The sequence below is a fragment of the Echinococcus granulosus genome (assembly GCF_000524195.1).
Source record: "Echinococcus granulosus chromosome Unknown EG_S00078, whole genome shotgun sequence".
NCBI classification, from domain to species: domain Eukaryota; kingdom Metazoa; phylum Platyhelminthes; class Cestoda; order Cyclophyllidea; family Taeniidae; genus Echinococcus; species Echinococcus granulosus.
Genome location: NW_020170458.1, coordinates 284,950 through 296,364, shown reverse-complemented (window position 1 = coordinate 296,364; position 11,415 = coordinate 284,950). Strand labels below are relative to the sequence as shown.

Sequence of the window (11,415 nt, the reverse complement as noted above, 5' to 3'; positions counted from 1 at the left end):
GCGTCATCATTGACAGTCCGCTTCTCGTCGACTCCATGGGAAGATTGAAAGAGAGGATGGATGAAATCGAATTCAGCGAAGAGTTTGTCAATCCTCTCAGCTGTCAGTCCAGCCCGCCTTCGTATCTTGGGACTTGGTGGCACTTCCTTCAACCAACGTACCCCGTGCTTGTCACGAATGCATCGAAGACTTTGGACTATCAGTGGCATGTTTGTTTCGTAAGCAGCAGCAAGAAGCCTAGAGTCGTAAGGGTTAAGGTTGTACTTCCTTCGAGGCGTAAAGACTGCCAATTTGGAGGGGTGATAAGGTGGTTTCATAGTGCATGCCACCACTTCTTCCCATTTGACGTCTTTGTAGAACTCAAGACGCTTGACACCGCCGATGTCCACACGCGTATTGTGGTTGCGCCTGAGGCAGGCTTTGAAGAAGTTGCGTAGAGGTATGGAGGCATTTGGCAAACAATCTTCCAACAAAAGACCAGTACACAGCCAATTATGCACAGTGACGTGACCGTACATGATGCAGGCCATGAGGATGCCCAGGCTCCACACATCCGCCCGTGTTGTGATTTCTACCTGATTTTTTATTTCGGGTGCCATGTAGAAGGGGGCTCCGGTAAAGTCCTCCTTCTTTGGGGGTCCCACGTCCCGTGCCATATCGTAAGAGCGATCAAAGTCCGTGATAAATAGGTGACCCGAATCAGCAATAAGCATGTTGGTGGGTTTGACATCCATGTGGACGATGTGAATGGCATGAAGGTACTCCAGACCACAGACAATCTCGCTGCTGTAAAATCGCGCATTAGTCTCACCGAGAAAGCCAACATTTGAGATGAGATCCTGCAGGTCAAAGCCACTTCCTTTGCGCAGTACAAAGGCCGGACCTCCGTGGATTCGAAAGCTCTGCAGCAGGGTGCCTAGAAATGGCGATTGCTCCTTCGCCAGGGCGAGCCGCACAAGGATACGGTGCTCCCGAAGAGCACAACGAACAGCAGATTCGTTTTGCAAATAAATGCGTTTTAGCGCCCACTTCGTGGTCATGGTCGCGGTCACCTTCTCCTTATTTCTCTGCGGGTAGGCTACCTCATAGACAATGGAGTAGGTTCCGCAGGAAATAAACTTTACCACATCAAACTTCTTTGACTGCATGTTTTAGCTCACGCAAGTCTCGCTTTCTCGTCTGCCGAATGATCTCAGTAGCTGGCACCACTGCTATAAGTAGATTTGCTCGAGCCAATCAAATCGGAGCTGGCTTTTTATTGGCTCACCGCATGCGCCTAGATTATCGACATTGATGAGGTGAATTGGGTTGTTAAGCGTCAAACTAGACCCACCTGGTCACCGTTTTAAAATGCACACAGGAAAAATGTTAAATGTCAAATCATCATGCCACTAATTTGGCCATGGCTTAGACATCCATAAGGAGAAACACAGAGAAGGAATAACTAGTGAAGCATTTTAGTGTGCTTGGGTCATTTGAAGTCCAATTATATTTGTCACTGAGCAGATTCACTCTGCATTCCTCCGGCCACCTGTATGGATTGGGCAAGGTAGATTGCCCATATTGCAGTGCAGGAGGAGACGCTGCTGCAAGAGCACACAAGCAGTAGCTGCCTGCTTGTACTGAAAGCTCTCCCCTCCCAAGGCCCATCTATGCTGTCGGTGTGATTTGCCTACTGATGCAATCGTATCAAATATATTTCCATTCTCCATTTTCAGATCAATGACAAAGTGGATCTGCTCTTCCACTTTTGATGTCTTAAGCATAGAGGGCCTCATGGAACGTCTTGTTGTCGTCGGAAGTACACATCATGGAGGTGGGCACCTCTGCTCTCATTTGACCAAATCCTGGCACTTATCATTCCTCATTCGCTATCATTCACGTTCATTAATGCTTACCAACATGCTGCCTTGCAGGTAAAGTTGGAAAGGCGGTGATGATTAAAGATTTGATGAAAAAAGTTGTCGCGTCATGAGTACCATATCAAGCCAGTATTTGACAGAACACGTATATCGGAGCAAAATTTGGGTACCACTAACCGACTTAATGATTTGATGCTCTCAGGTCATGTGGTGTTAGTGCAGGGTTGTTTTACAACGACCTCACTAGTCTAATAAATCCATATCACAAGGTGTGACATGACATCGTTTGGCCACACCATCTGTTAAAACGAGACTGATCAGATGTCACATGACTAAGTATTTGTAGCCTAGTGAGGTGTGTTTATAGTAATAACAGGACAAATGCATGACTATTTGATGTCTTGATCGCATAGTTCTTATGTTCGCCACCCCACTAGATGTGACGTGCTGTGACCTCGAGAAACCGAGAAGTGCTACAGTGGTATAGGTGATAAACGCTAAGCCTCAAGCGAGTCCTGAAAAATGCTGGAATTCACTCACCTTTCCTCGCTACGTGTGTTTCTACATTCGTTGGTGTCGGTATCTCTGCTTGGCTTTACTACGGAGGGGCCGAATCGGAGACGGGTTCGTGACAAACCGCCTATATTGGGGGTCAACACAATCGCTCTTACTCTACAAGTCACGAGTGGGCTAACCTCACCTCACAGGCATGTCATGCGTCTGGGCCCTACGGGCAGGCCCATCAGGCACATTGTGCGATGTCGCCATCAGGTCAAGGTCTGCGCAGCCAAACACACACGCATCTAGTTACCAGGACATTTTAGCGAATTGAGCGACAGTAGGAAATTGACTGGACAGTGTCTCTGTTCACTAAAGTTGAGCACACAGAGTTGAAGGGAGGAGCCTCAGTATTAGTGACAATCTGCTTGAGTTAAAATACATGTCATAGGCAGAGATGTGACTCACACTCTCAATGTGAGTGTAGGTGGCAGTCGCCATGAGTGCAATGCGTGTGTTGACATTTGCCACCTTTTAGGAGGCGGGCGCTCTTGAGACCTGTTTCGCGCTTCTCAAGTGGTCTCTTATTGCGATTTAATAACAATAGGGGTTTTATTGCCAGTTCTGTGGTTTTAAGAACGGGAGTTGCCTATGGCATCGCTAATGAGGGGGGTGCATGTTGGCCTCTCGTCATGCCTGTTTGGGTCGGCCTTGTGACACGGTCATGCATTTCTCCCACAAACTGACCACTTCAAATGCGGCAGATTCAGAATACGGTTGATGCATCAATTTGTTCTTTTCCTGCGTCAACTATGTATGGCACAAGCTGTTGCACTAAATTGTGCCACAAAGAGGCAGGCGGACGTCTGAAGACCGAAGGGGATATAGCGTAAAATGCACGGCCTCCTTAAAAGCATTGGCTCTACACACAGAGCGAGTCAGCATATGAACGATGACACTAGTCCTACGGATATGCGCAATGATGAAGGTTCAGGCACATCACAATGGTGTGGTGCCCAATCCCGGTAAGTCCGATGGCTGTCGTTTACGCTTTAAAGCCAGTTATACACTTGTCAGTCTCAAACCTGACCCTTGCGATTCAATTCACTTGTCGTGGTTGTGATTGTATCGTAAAAAACTCAAGAAAGCACGTAAAACTTCTAATCGACGCATAACCTGTCCTGCGGCGAACACGCACATAAAACCAGTCCCTTCAGAGCTGACAGTGAGCAAAGTCTCCCTCTTAGTGGTGCGCAAGGATCACTTTATTGCACGGGATGACCCGAGAGGTTCCAGCTCTTCTCATGCCAAGGAGAGTTACAGATATTGCTTGATAAATTTGGAAATCTACGTAGAAGGATGAGTGGAAAAGGTAGCCTACTTTCACACTCTGTAAAAGTTTTCCTTCCGATTGTCCATTTGAGTTTGAAAAACACACATCAACTCGGACTCCACAATGGAACAAATGATGAATTTCACATTCCTGACACCAGGTATGCAAACCTATCTTTTCGAGTTTTTGCGTTACGTAACCTACATACCAACAGTAAATCCACAAATGAGAGCAAATACTTTTACAGTAAAACTATCGCACATTATGCTGATTGTACACATTATTTCGGCTCTGTGTTGATGTTTTTAATTCAGGAGAGATGATAACGGGTCCACAATATAAAATATACATATGCACAATTGTTTCGTTGGAAAAACCACACAGACAACCAATCTAAGGGATGATGGGAATGCCTAGCTTCTTCTCCATCTTGTTATTGCCTGATTTAGGCCTTGCGAGATGGGTTTGTGTGCTCGAGAGGTCACGAGTCGGATGATGGTGACTGATAGGGTGTGCACATCAGGAGAGGGAAGGAGGTGTCTCAAAAATCATCAAAACTGTGTCGGTGGCGAATTGAAGTCCGATTTACGCTGTCAACAATGAAAGTAATCACCTTGCGCCACAAATGCGGACGAAAATGCCTCTGAGCGATGAAGTGATTGTCATCCGGATAAAACTAGAAAATGAAATGGAAATTTTAGTCAATTGCAAACATGTTCTGCAGCTATTACGTGTAGGTAATAGGCAGTTCGCAGCCCAAGGAACGCAAAACGATATGCCTCGAATTTGCCTAAGCTAATGCTACCGTGTTCAAAGGCTCATAGTTGGTTACGCGTAGGGAAGGACTTTCATCGTGCACCGCCTGAATTTACGTCTACTATTTCCGCTCTTCAGCACACCATTAATAAACCTATCTATTCTTTCTTTGTTACTTTTCTTTAACAAAATTACTTACGCCAAATAAAAGAATTTTTTGGTTTTGAACGCAGGTTGCGTTTTGTTTTGTATAACGTACCATCATGTCAAACCCAACACCTTGCCGAATCAATTCCTTGATGAGCAAAGCTGAGTGAATGAGATTCACGTTATCTGGAAAGGTTTTGAGGAAAATAAAAACCATAATTTTTTAGAGGTGATTTAATGAGTGAAAATAAAGTGTTATGCGCTTTAGCTTACCATCAGCCATTCCGTGAATAATGAGGAAATCCTTATTCTTAAAATTGCGCGCTAGCTGGGTCACATGAGTTCGCTGTTTTACACCGAAGAAACAAAATATAAAAGTAAAAGTAGTTGATAAAGTGTTAGGCCTAACACAAAAAAACATGTCAACGAGCAGCAGTTTAGAAATTATCAACCATCATTTGCGAGCCAATTCGTCTAATAAAAAATTCTCTGAGATATCCAAAGTGGGCAATTTGTTAATCATTTGTCTGCTTTTTTAGTTTAAATGAGTGTTTAAAAAATAGACGGAATTTAAAATTATGCAGCATAATAAGTGAGTTTCTACTAAGTCAAGAAATTTGGAATAATTCCAACACTTGACTAGATTTCCTCAAATAACTCCAACTTAAACGCAAGGGCACAGACCGAAATTAAATCGTTTTCTTTAAAAAATTGAAAATGAACTACCTCGTATGCGTGTGAGTTTTCAGAGTAGGGCCCCAAATACTTTTCCGTGTAGGCCGCATCTAAAGATAAAGAGTAACTTTTCAAGCTTTATACTTAAAGTGTATTCCTTAATAAATGATTTATCAATTTTTGAGCCACGCAGTCAATACTATCAACGAATTTTGTTTCAGTGTAAGGATTTGAAAAGCTGTAATACTTTTAAATTTTACTTGACCTGAGGGGTTTTTTAATGACGGGTGGAGTGAAACGTAATGCCAAAGACTACAGCAAGAATGTTTTTAAATCAAGAAATTTGGCTATAGTTGTAGTACTACTAACAAATTTCATCATTTAACTTCGTATTTCCAGCTAAATGAAGCTCTTAACTTTCCTAAACTTTTCCGCATATGCCTAGAAGTTAAACAAGAAGTTGACACCAACTGTGAGACAAAATGTGCCTTTGACAATGGCCCTACCGTAGAGACGGAAATCGGTGACGGGTGCAACGGCGACGCCACAAAGTATGAAGTCGTTATCGGGATGACCCAAAATGTTTGCCACCGCAAATCCACCGTAGGACTAAAATGCAGAAAACGAGAAAACCTCATTTTAATCCTAAACGGGGAAAAGTAGAACAAACCAATTTACTTTTTCTAACACCTAAGATATGCGACAAATGCTGATGAGAAGGGACGATTTGTCATTGTCCATCTATAATCCCGGCAACTTTTCTAACTGAATAAACCATAAATTCTCCTTTATTTGGATCGCATTCTTTTGCTTCGAGTGGATTGGGCAACATCAGCCCTTCTAGATGCCCAACAATTAACAACTCTAATTACACACCTCTCCTAAACCTGTACATGCCCTAAGAAGCTGCAGCAAACTCGCATTGATGAGTGGCGTGGGGTAGAATTCGAACATCGCCAATTTCCTTTAAACAAACACGTCTAAAAAGGAGTGACTAAAATGGAACAATTTTCTCCCTTTAGTAGACACCATCCAAATACACAGGGTTAACATTTCTTCTCAGTCCATTCCCTCCACAACTGGAAAAGGGGAGGTAAATGCGATGGAAAGTCACCAAATTCTACATTGCATTAATCGAATCTGCAAAAAATAAGTTGGCAGGTTGATTTGTGTACAGCTGGCAGGAGTCAGTAAGACGGCATACAAGTGTGTGTCGCTACTGGCAACATGATACTCCTTCTCGATTTTACCTCCCAATTTCCTCCTTTCCTAAGGGTGAAGTATGCAATGTAGTAACTCTTTGAGACCTGTACTTGAAGGGAGAATCTTAGAACCTATGTGACACATAGATCTTGCCTAGGATAAGCTTTAAATGCCACCATTTTGCCCTTTTCTAACCTCGCATGCTGTTGAATGCTCCTGATACCCCCACCCCTTTACCGAAGTAAAAAGCATTTTCATTTACAATTTCTGCAAGCGTCCACAAATTTTCTTTCTTTGAGAGCCCTGGCAACTTTCTCCTGACTGGCGATCACTTAACGGGACAGTAGATACTTAAGGAAGGGACAACTTAGAGGATCCAATGTTTTAATCGGTGAGTAGGTGTGCAGATACAGAGTCCCGGTTGTGCAATGGCTGATAACGTAATAGGCCTTTGTTCCAACAGCCTTTATCTACTGGATACTTTCATTAGGAGCTCAACAGGGTGCACGCTCAAGCATATTGGGCAGTTAAACGAAACCGCTCCTCGATTGTTTGCTGATTGACTGATTGGCTCGTGATTGACAACGGGATCTCAGCAGTTGCTCCCCTTACAACCAACTCCCTACTCTATTCTAAGTTAGAGGGGTAATTAACCTCCAGACAACTTAGCATGGAAAACGGCCACGACTTCTCTCGATCCCTTCAAAACAGCATAAATGGCATAGCAGTGATAAAAGCCAGTAACTCAGTTGAGGAAGTGTCCAATCTAGTCGTGGAATAGTTTAGGGAAATCTAAAAACAGTGACAAGTAAAAAAAAGGATAAGAGTGATATTAACGGAAAGAAGTTTCCGGTGGCCACTGACATAAATACCTGACTGAACAACCAATGCTACTGGTTTCAGCAGTTTCTACAGGCTGCAGCTTCTTCAAGGATAATCCGAGGATCGTGGCAAAAAGCCCTACCCGTTAAGGAGCCTTGTCTAGAATAACCAAGGAGGGAGGGAGGCATCCGAGTGGGAGAATTAATGACTTTGAAGCAGGATGGTTTGCTTACCCATCCGAAGGCGCAGATTTTTGACCTGTTGAGGTATTTATGAGTCTTCAATATTTGCCTGACAAAAAAAGAAAACATCTTAAATTTACAGACAAACGAAATTGGATTTAAGAATGGCGGGTAAAAATCTAAGAAATGATTCCAAAAAAGGGGACGAAGTTTTGTGTAATTTTGGATGATGGGACCATTATTGCACGCCCGTTTAGTAACACCTATAATGAATAAACATGTGCCTCATTACTGATAATTACTGATACTCCAGCACTAAAACGCCCCTGTTCAAGTCTCCTGATAGTTTTATTTTCGTGGTTGTCTGCGCGAGCAGTCTGGAAATCGTCTCACACCCACTCTTTCCTGATTGGTTGAGACCGCGTTAGCTCCACTTTAAGTGGGCCAATCGTCACTGCCCAAGCTCAAGGTCAATCATTTTCTGCAATTTCGTGTGGTGAGACATTCTCAGCCAAGGTGAGACATCTACCTCTCCTCAGTGGTATTTTCTCACAGTGGTAGAGAGAAAAATTGGTCTTTTTCATAGTGGTAGGAGGCTCAAATGTCTGGCATAAAGTGGAATTGACGACAACGACGTCTCAAAAATGACCGTAAGTACGAAATTCTGTTCGTGACAATCTCACCTATGGTATAACCTCCACCCTGCTTACAACTGTCATTTTGGTGGAAACTTAGCCAGCACCGCGAAATTCCTAATCCTCGTACTTCAGCACGCAATCATCCGTAAAATTACATAAGAGATTAATCTTTTGGTGAGGGAAGAATTATCATTCCCAAGTGTGGAGTTTTAATGCTTGAAATAGTTGGTGTACGACGCGTTGTTGAGATGGCCTTTTACCTTGATCAGGAGAAAGTAAATGGATGGTGCATCTAGTTGTAAAACAATTTACAGATCCATGGGCAGGATCGAGCTATTCCCTACAGCTAACAGGCAATCCTACAGGATTTTAGCAGTTAGTCAAACATTATTCAAACCCCAAAAGGCGAAAAAATTGGACTGGATGTGATAATGAGTAAGGAGGGAACAGCTTTCCCTTCCCCAGCCTACACTCCAGTGCCCTGACTTAGTGTGAACACCCGTGGCATTCCAGATTTTTAGTAAAGTTAAGCTCCAACGAAAGAGGAGGGGGAGGACATCCTTTAACTTCGAGCACCTACCTTAATCCATCTATTTGATCTCGAACCTCTACAACCCCCAACTTCTTGTAGATGGCTGATTCAAATCGCTTGCCTCTATTGCCAGTTCCTCGACCATCAATTGAGATGACAACAAACTTGAACTGTGTCACCAGGTAGGACTGCCAATCTGCAACAAATTTTGTTGTCACAGTTTGAGAAATCGGACCGCCGTATCTAAAAACGAATGGAGAGTGACAGTGATAGGCTGGTAGAGGTACTGTTTGGTTTTGCATTTGAAAGAGGATGTTGTGCAAAAGACCCACAAGGCAATCCAAATCGCTTCATCCTTTTTTGGCATAAATTTCCCTACAAAACCAATTGGGCATGAGGGTTTATTCAGTTGTCGAGTTGGACTGGAGAGTCCTTTTGACTAATATATTCGGTTACTTTAAAGTGTGTAATTCTTCCGATGTTGGACAGCCAAACATCAAGGCAGATGCTCCGGCCTCATATGAACACTTGCAGGGCACAAAGTGGAGATGAAACAGCACCTACAAGGTGCTTCCAACACCAACTTTTCAATGGTGTATCATGAGCACCATTGTAAAGCACGATGCCCGTAATCTGGAAGGATTTGAGCATAGCCCAGACAGAAGGCGTCTAGCTTCTAACAAGGCTAAAGTGGCAGATGAATTCGCCGGGTGCACGGAATGAGGCCACTTGACGTTGGGGGTGCTTCACAACCAGGAGCTTATGGAACAAATCCATTAGAAATCTCGGAATCCGTTGTTATCGGGGAAGTCAACTAAAATCGCTCTGCAAAGTGAATCCATCGAAGGAGCTTCATGTGAATGCTGCGCCAGTGGACTGCGGCAGAGTAGTTAAGCACAAGTCTCAGGGGAGAAAAGCGGTTATAGTGGTATGATACACGGCAAATGACACTCTTATCTTACTAGTCCTTCAGACCATTCACCTGCTTCCACATTCAAATGCCTCAAATGTTTTCCTCACACACGAATCAGGTAATGCACAAATACCCATTCCAATTTCCATCAAATGTCACTTATATATGACCCATTGACATACAAAATAGCCAAATAGTCATTAAGTAGTTCAAAATTTGAAAAAAAAAGATTAAAAGGCAAGGCATAGGGTATAAGTCCCCAGCTAATTTTGAAAAAGCTCACGTTTCCAAAAGGACAGGATATTGGGTAATGTGCGTTTCCACTAATTCTGGCGGTTGCACGAACTTCACATTCAAGGTGATCTCAGCAGTTGTTCCCTTGTGTATGGTGACATTTTCAAACCTGGTCACAGGCATGGCCTTTACCGCCACCATCTCCTTCAGTTTGGTGTTGTTGACCACCACTGCCACATGTTCCAGCGATCCAATATTTGTCGCGTTTCTGACTAATCGCTTCAAATAAATCGAGGGTGGAGATGGTCCCAGGCATTCGAGAATGATATTGGTGCCGTCTTTAGAAACTTTGGCCGAGTTGAAATGGCAATTGGGGTCACCACATGTTAAACACTTGGCCTGGGTGCCACCTCGTGTTCTAAAGTCAAAAGGGTCGAGAAATTGTGGTTACTTAAATTGAATAAGTAGAAGGACTTACATGAACAAGTGCATCTCCTTGGGATCTTTCCCGATGGATGTGTAGAGGATCTCTTTGCCACCGAAGGAGTACAAAATATCCCTCACGTCGTAGTCTGGCGTATGCACCCACTGTGGGTACTGAGTGGTCATATGTCTCGATATGTTCTGTGAGGGAAACAAAGTGGTTACCGTCTCGGGAAACAGAAATTTGGATAGTTTTGTTTCTTCTCCACGAAAGGTAGTGGTGAGCTGATAAGTAGAATAGGATTTTAACAAACTACTCGGTTTTACGGAAAGAAAGTTGGTAGTATTGCTTTAATGAAAGGAATCATGTCAGCCTTTCTAAACCAATTGAACGACTCGGGTTTCTGATACCTATTTTTGCTTTCACAAAATTTTGCAAAAGAGTTTGAAGATTTTCTTACCAAAGACAACCTCGCGATGCCTCGATACACATTTGCGCTGTAGTAGTTGGGGATAACTGTTAGAATAGATTGCTTTGCCAGTTCAACAATAGGCATCTGATAATGCTGGTTTGGCTAAAGGAAGGAAAAACCAAATGATACCAAGTAAATTCATGGAATTTAATTATTGAGAAAAGAAATTTGTGTCATTGGGGGGATAATTTTGCAGTGAACTCGGTTTATGCTTTTATTCTAAGGATTTCTTGGCGTAGTGGCTACTCATTTTGGCGACGAGGTAAATAAGTAGTGTTCCTCTGGCAAACGACTTTGCTGTGCAATGAAAGCCGTTTCAATTGTCAAGTCTCACTAATCACAGGATAGCTCCATTTTTTGTTTTCAATCTTGCATAAGTGCCAAATCTTTTAAATGGGAGTCAGCTTCTCACCCCTTGTAACCGCGGGTTTAAAAAGAAATTCTCCGTCCCTTTTTTAAATACTTAGGATTGTACACTTAGTTCATCCACAAGTCAAATTCAGTCGCCTTACAAACGCCTTGTTAGAGGCCCCCATTCCTCCCCATGGTTGTGGTTGTCGTAGTCGGCTGGGCTTGCGCGATACACACGTGCACACTGTCTGTCACTTTTCCACCGCGAACGTGATGGGACGGTATTCTTGCGGGGCTTTTAGCACGCACTTTGGATAGCCTAAATCTCAATTCAGCAATTTTTGCTGAGGATTGACTGCCCACTGAACAGCGC

The 11,415-nt window shown here is 43.3% G+C and overlaps 2 protein-coding genes across 2 annotated transcripts in view; both read right to left on the bottom strand. All coding sequences in view use genetic code 11, as the record gives it.

The window, feature by feature from the left end:
• Positions 1–1,148, bottom strand: part of EGR_07481 (RAC-beta serine/threonine-protein kinase) — a gene marked incomplete at both ends in the record, with an annotated part of 1,916 nt that extends 768 nt beyond the window's left edge. The window contains one exon of the mRNA XM_024496730.1: positions 158–1,148. Within this exon, the coding sequence (XP_024348870.1) occupies positions 158–1,148 (991 nt within the window). The remainder of the gene's footprint in view (positions 1–157) is intronic.
• A 3,086-nt stretch (positions 1,149–4,234) lies between these two features.
• Positions 4,235–11,415, bottom strand: part of EGR_07480 (Dipeptidyl aminopeptidase-like protein 6) — a gene marked incomplete at both ends in the record, with an annotated part of 28,322 nt that continues 21,141 nt past the window's right edge. The window contains 9 exons of the mRNA XM_024496729.1: positions 4,235–4,369; positions 4,709–4,782; positions 4,870–4,942; positions 5,323–5,381; positions 5,778–5,880; positions 8,723–8,891; positions 9,845–10,213; positions 10,274–10,419; positions 10,680–10,793. Of these exons, the coding sequence (XP_024348869.1) occupies positions 4,235–4,369; positions 4,709–4,782; positions 4,870–4,942; positions 5,323–5,381; positions 5,778–5,880; positions 8,723–8,891; positions 9,845–10,213; positions 10,274–10,419; positions 10,680–10,793 (1,242 nt within the window). The remainder of the gene's footprint in view (positions 4,370–4,708; positions 4,783–4,869; positions 4,943–5,322; positions 5,382–5,777; positions 5,881–8,722; positions 8,892–9,844; positions 10,214–10,273; positions 10,420–10,679; positions 10,794–11,415) is intronic.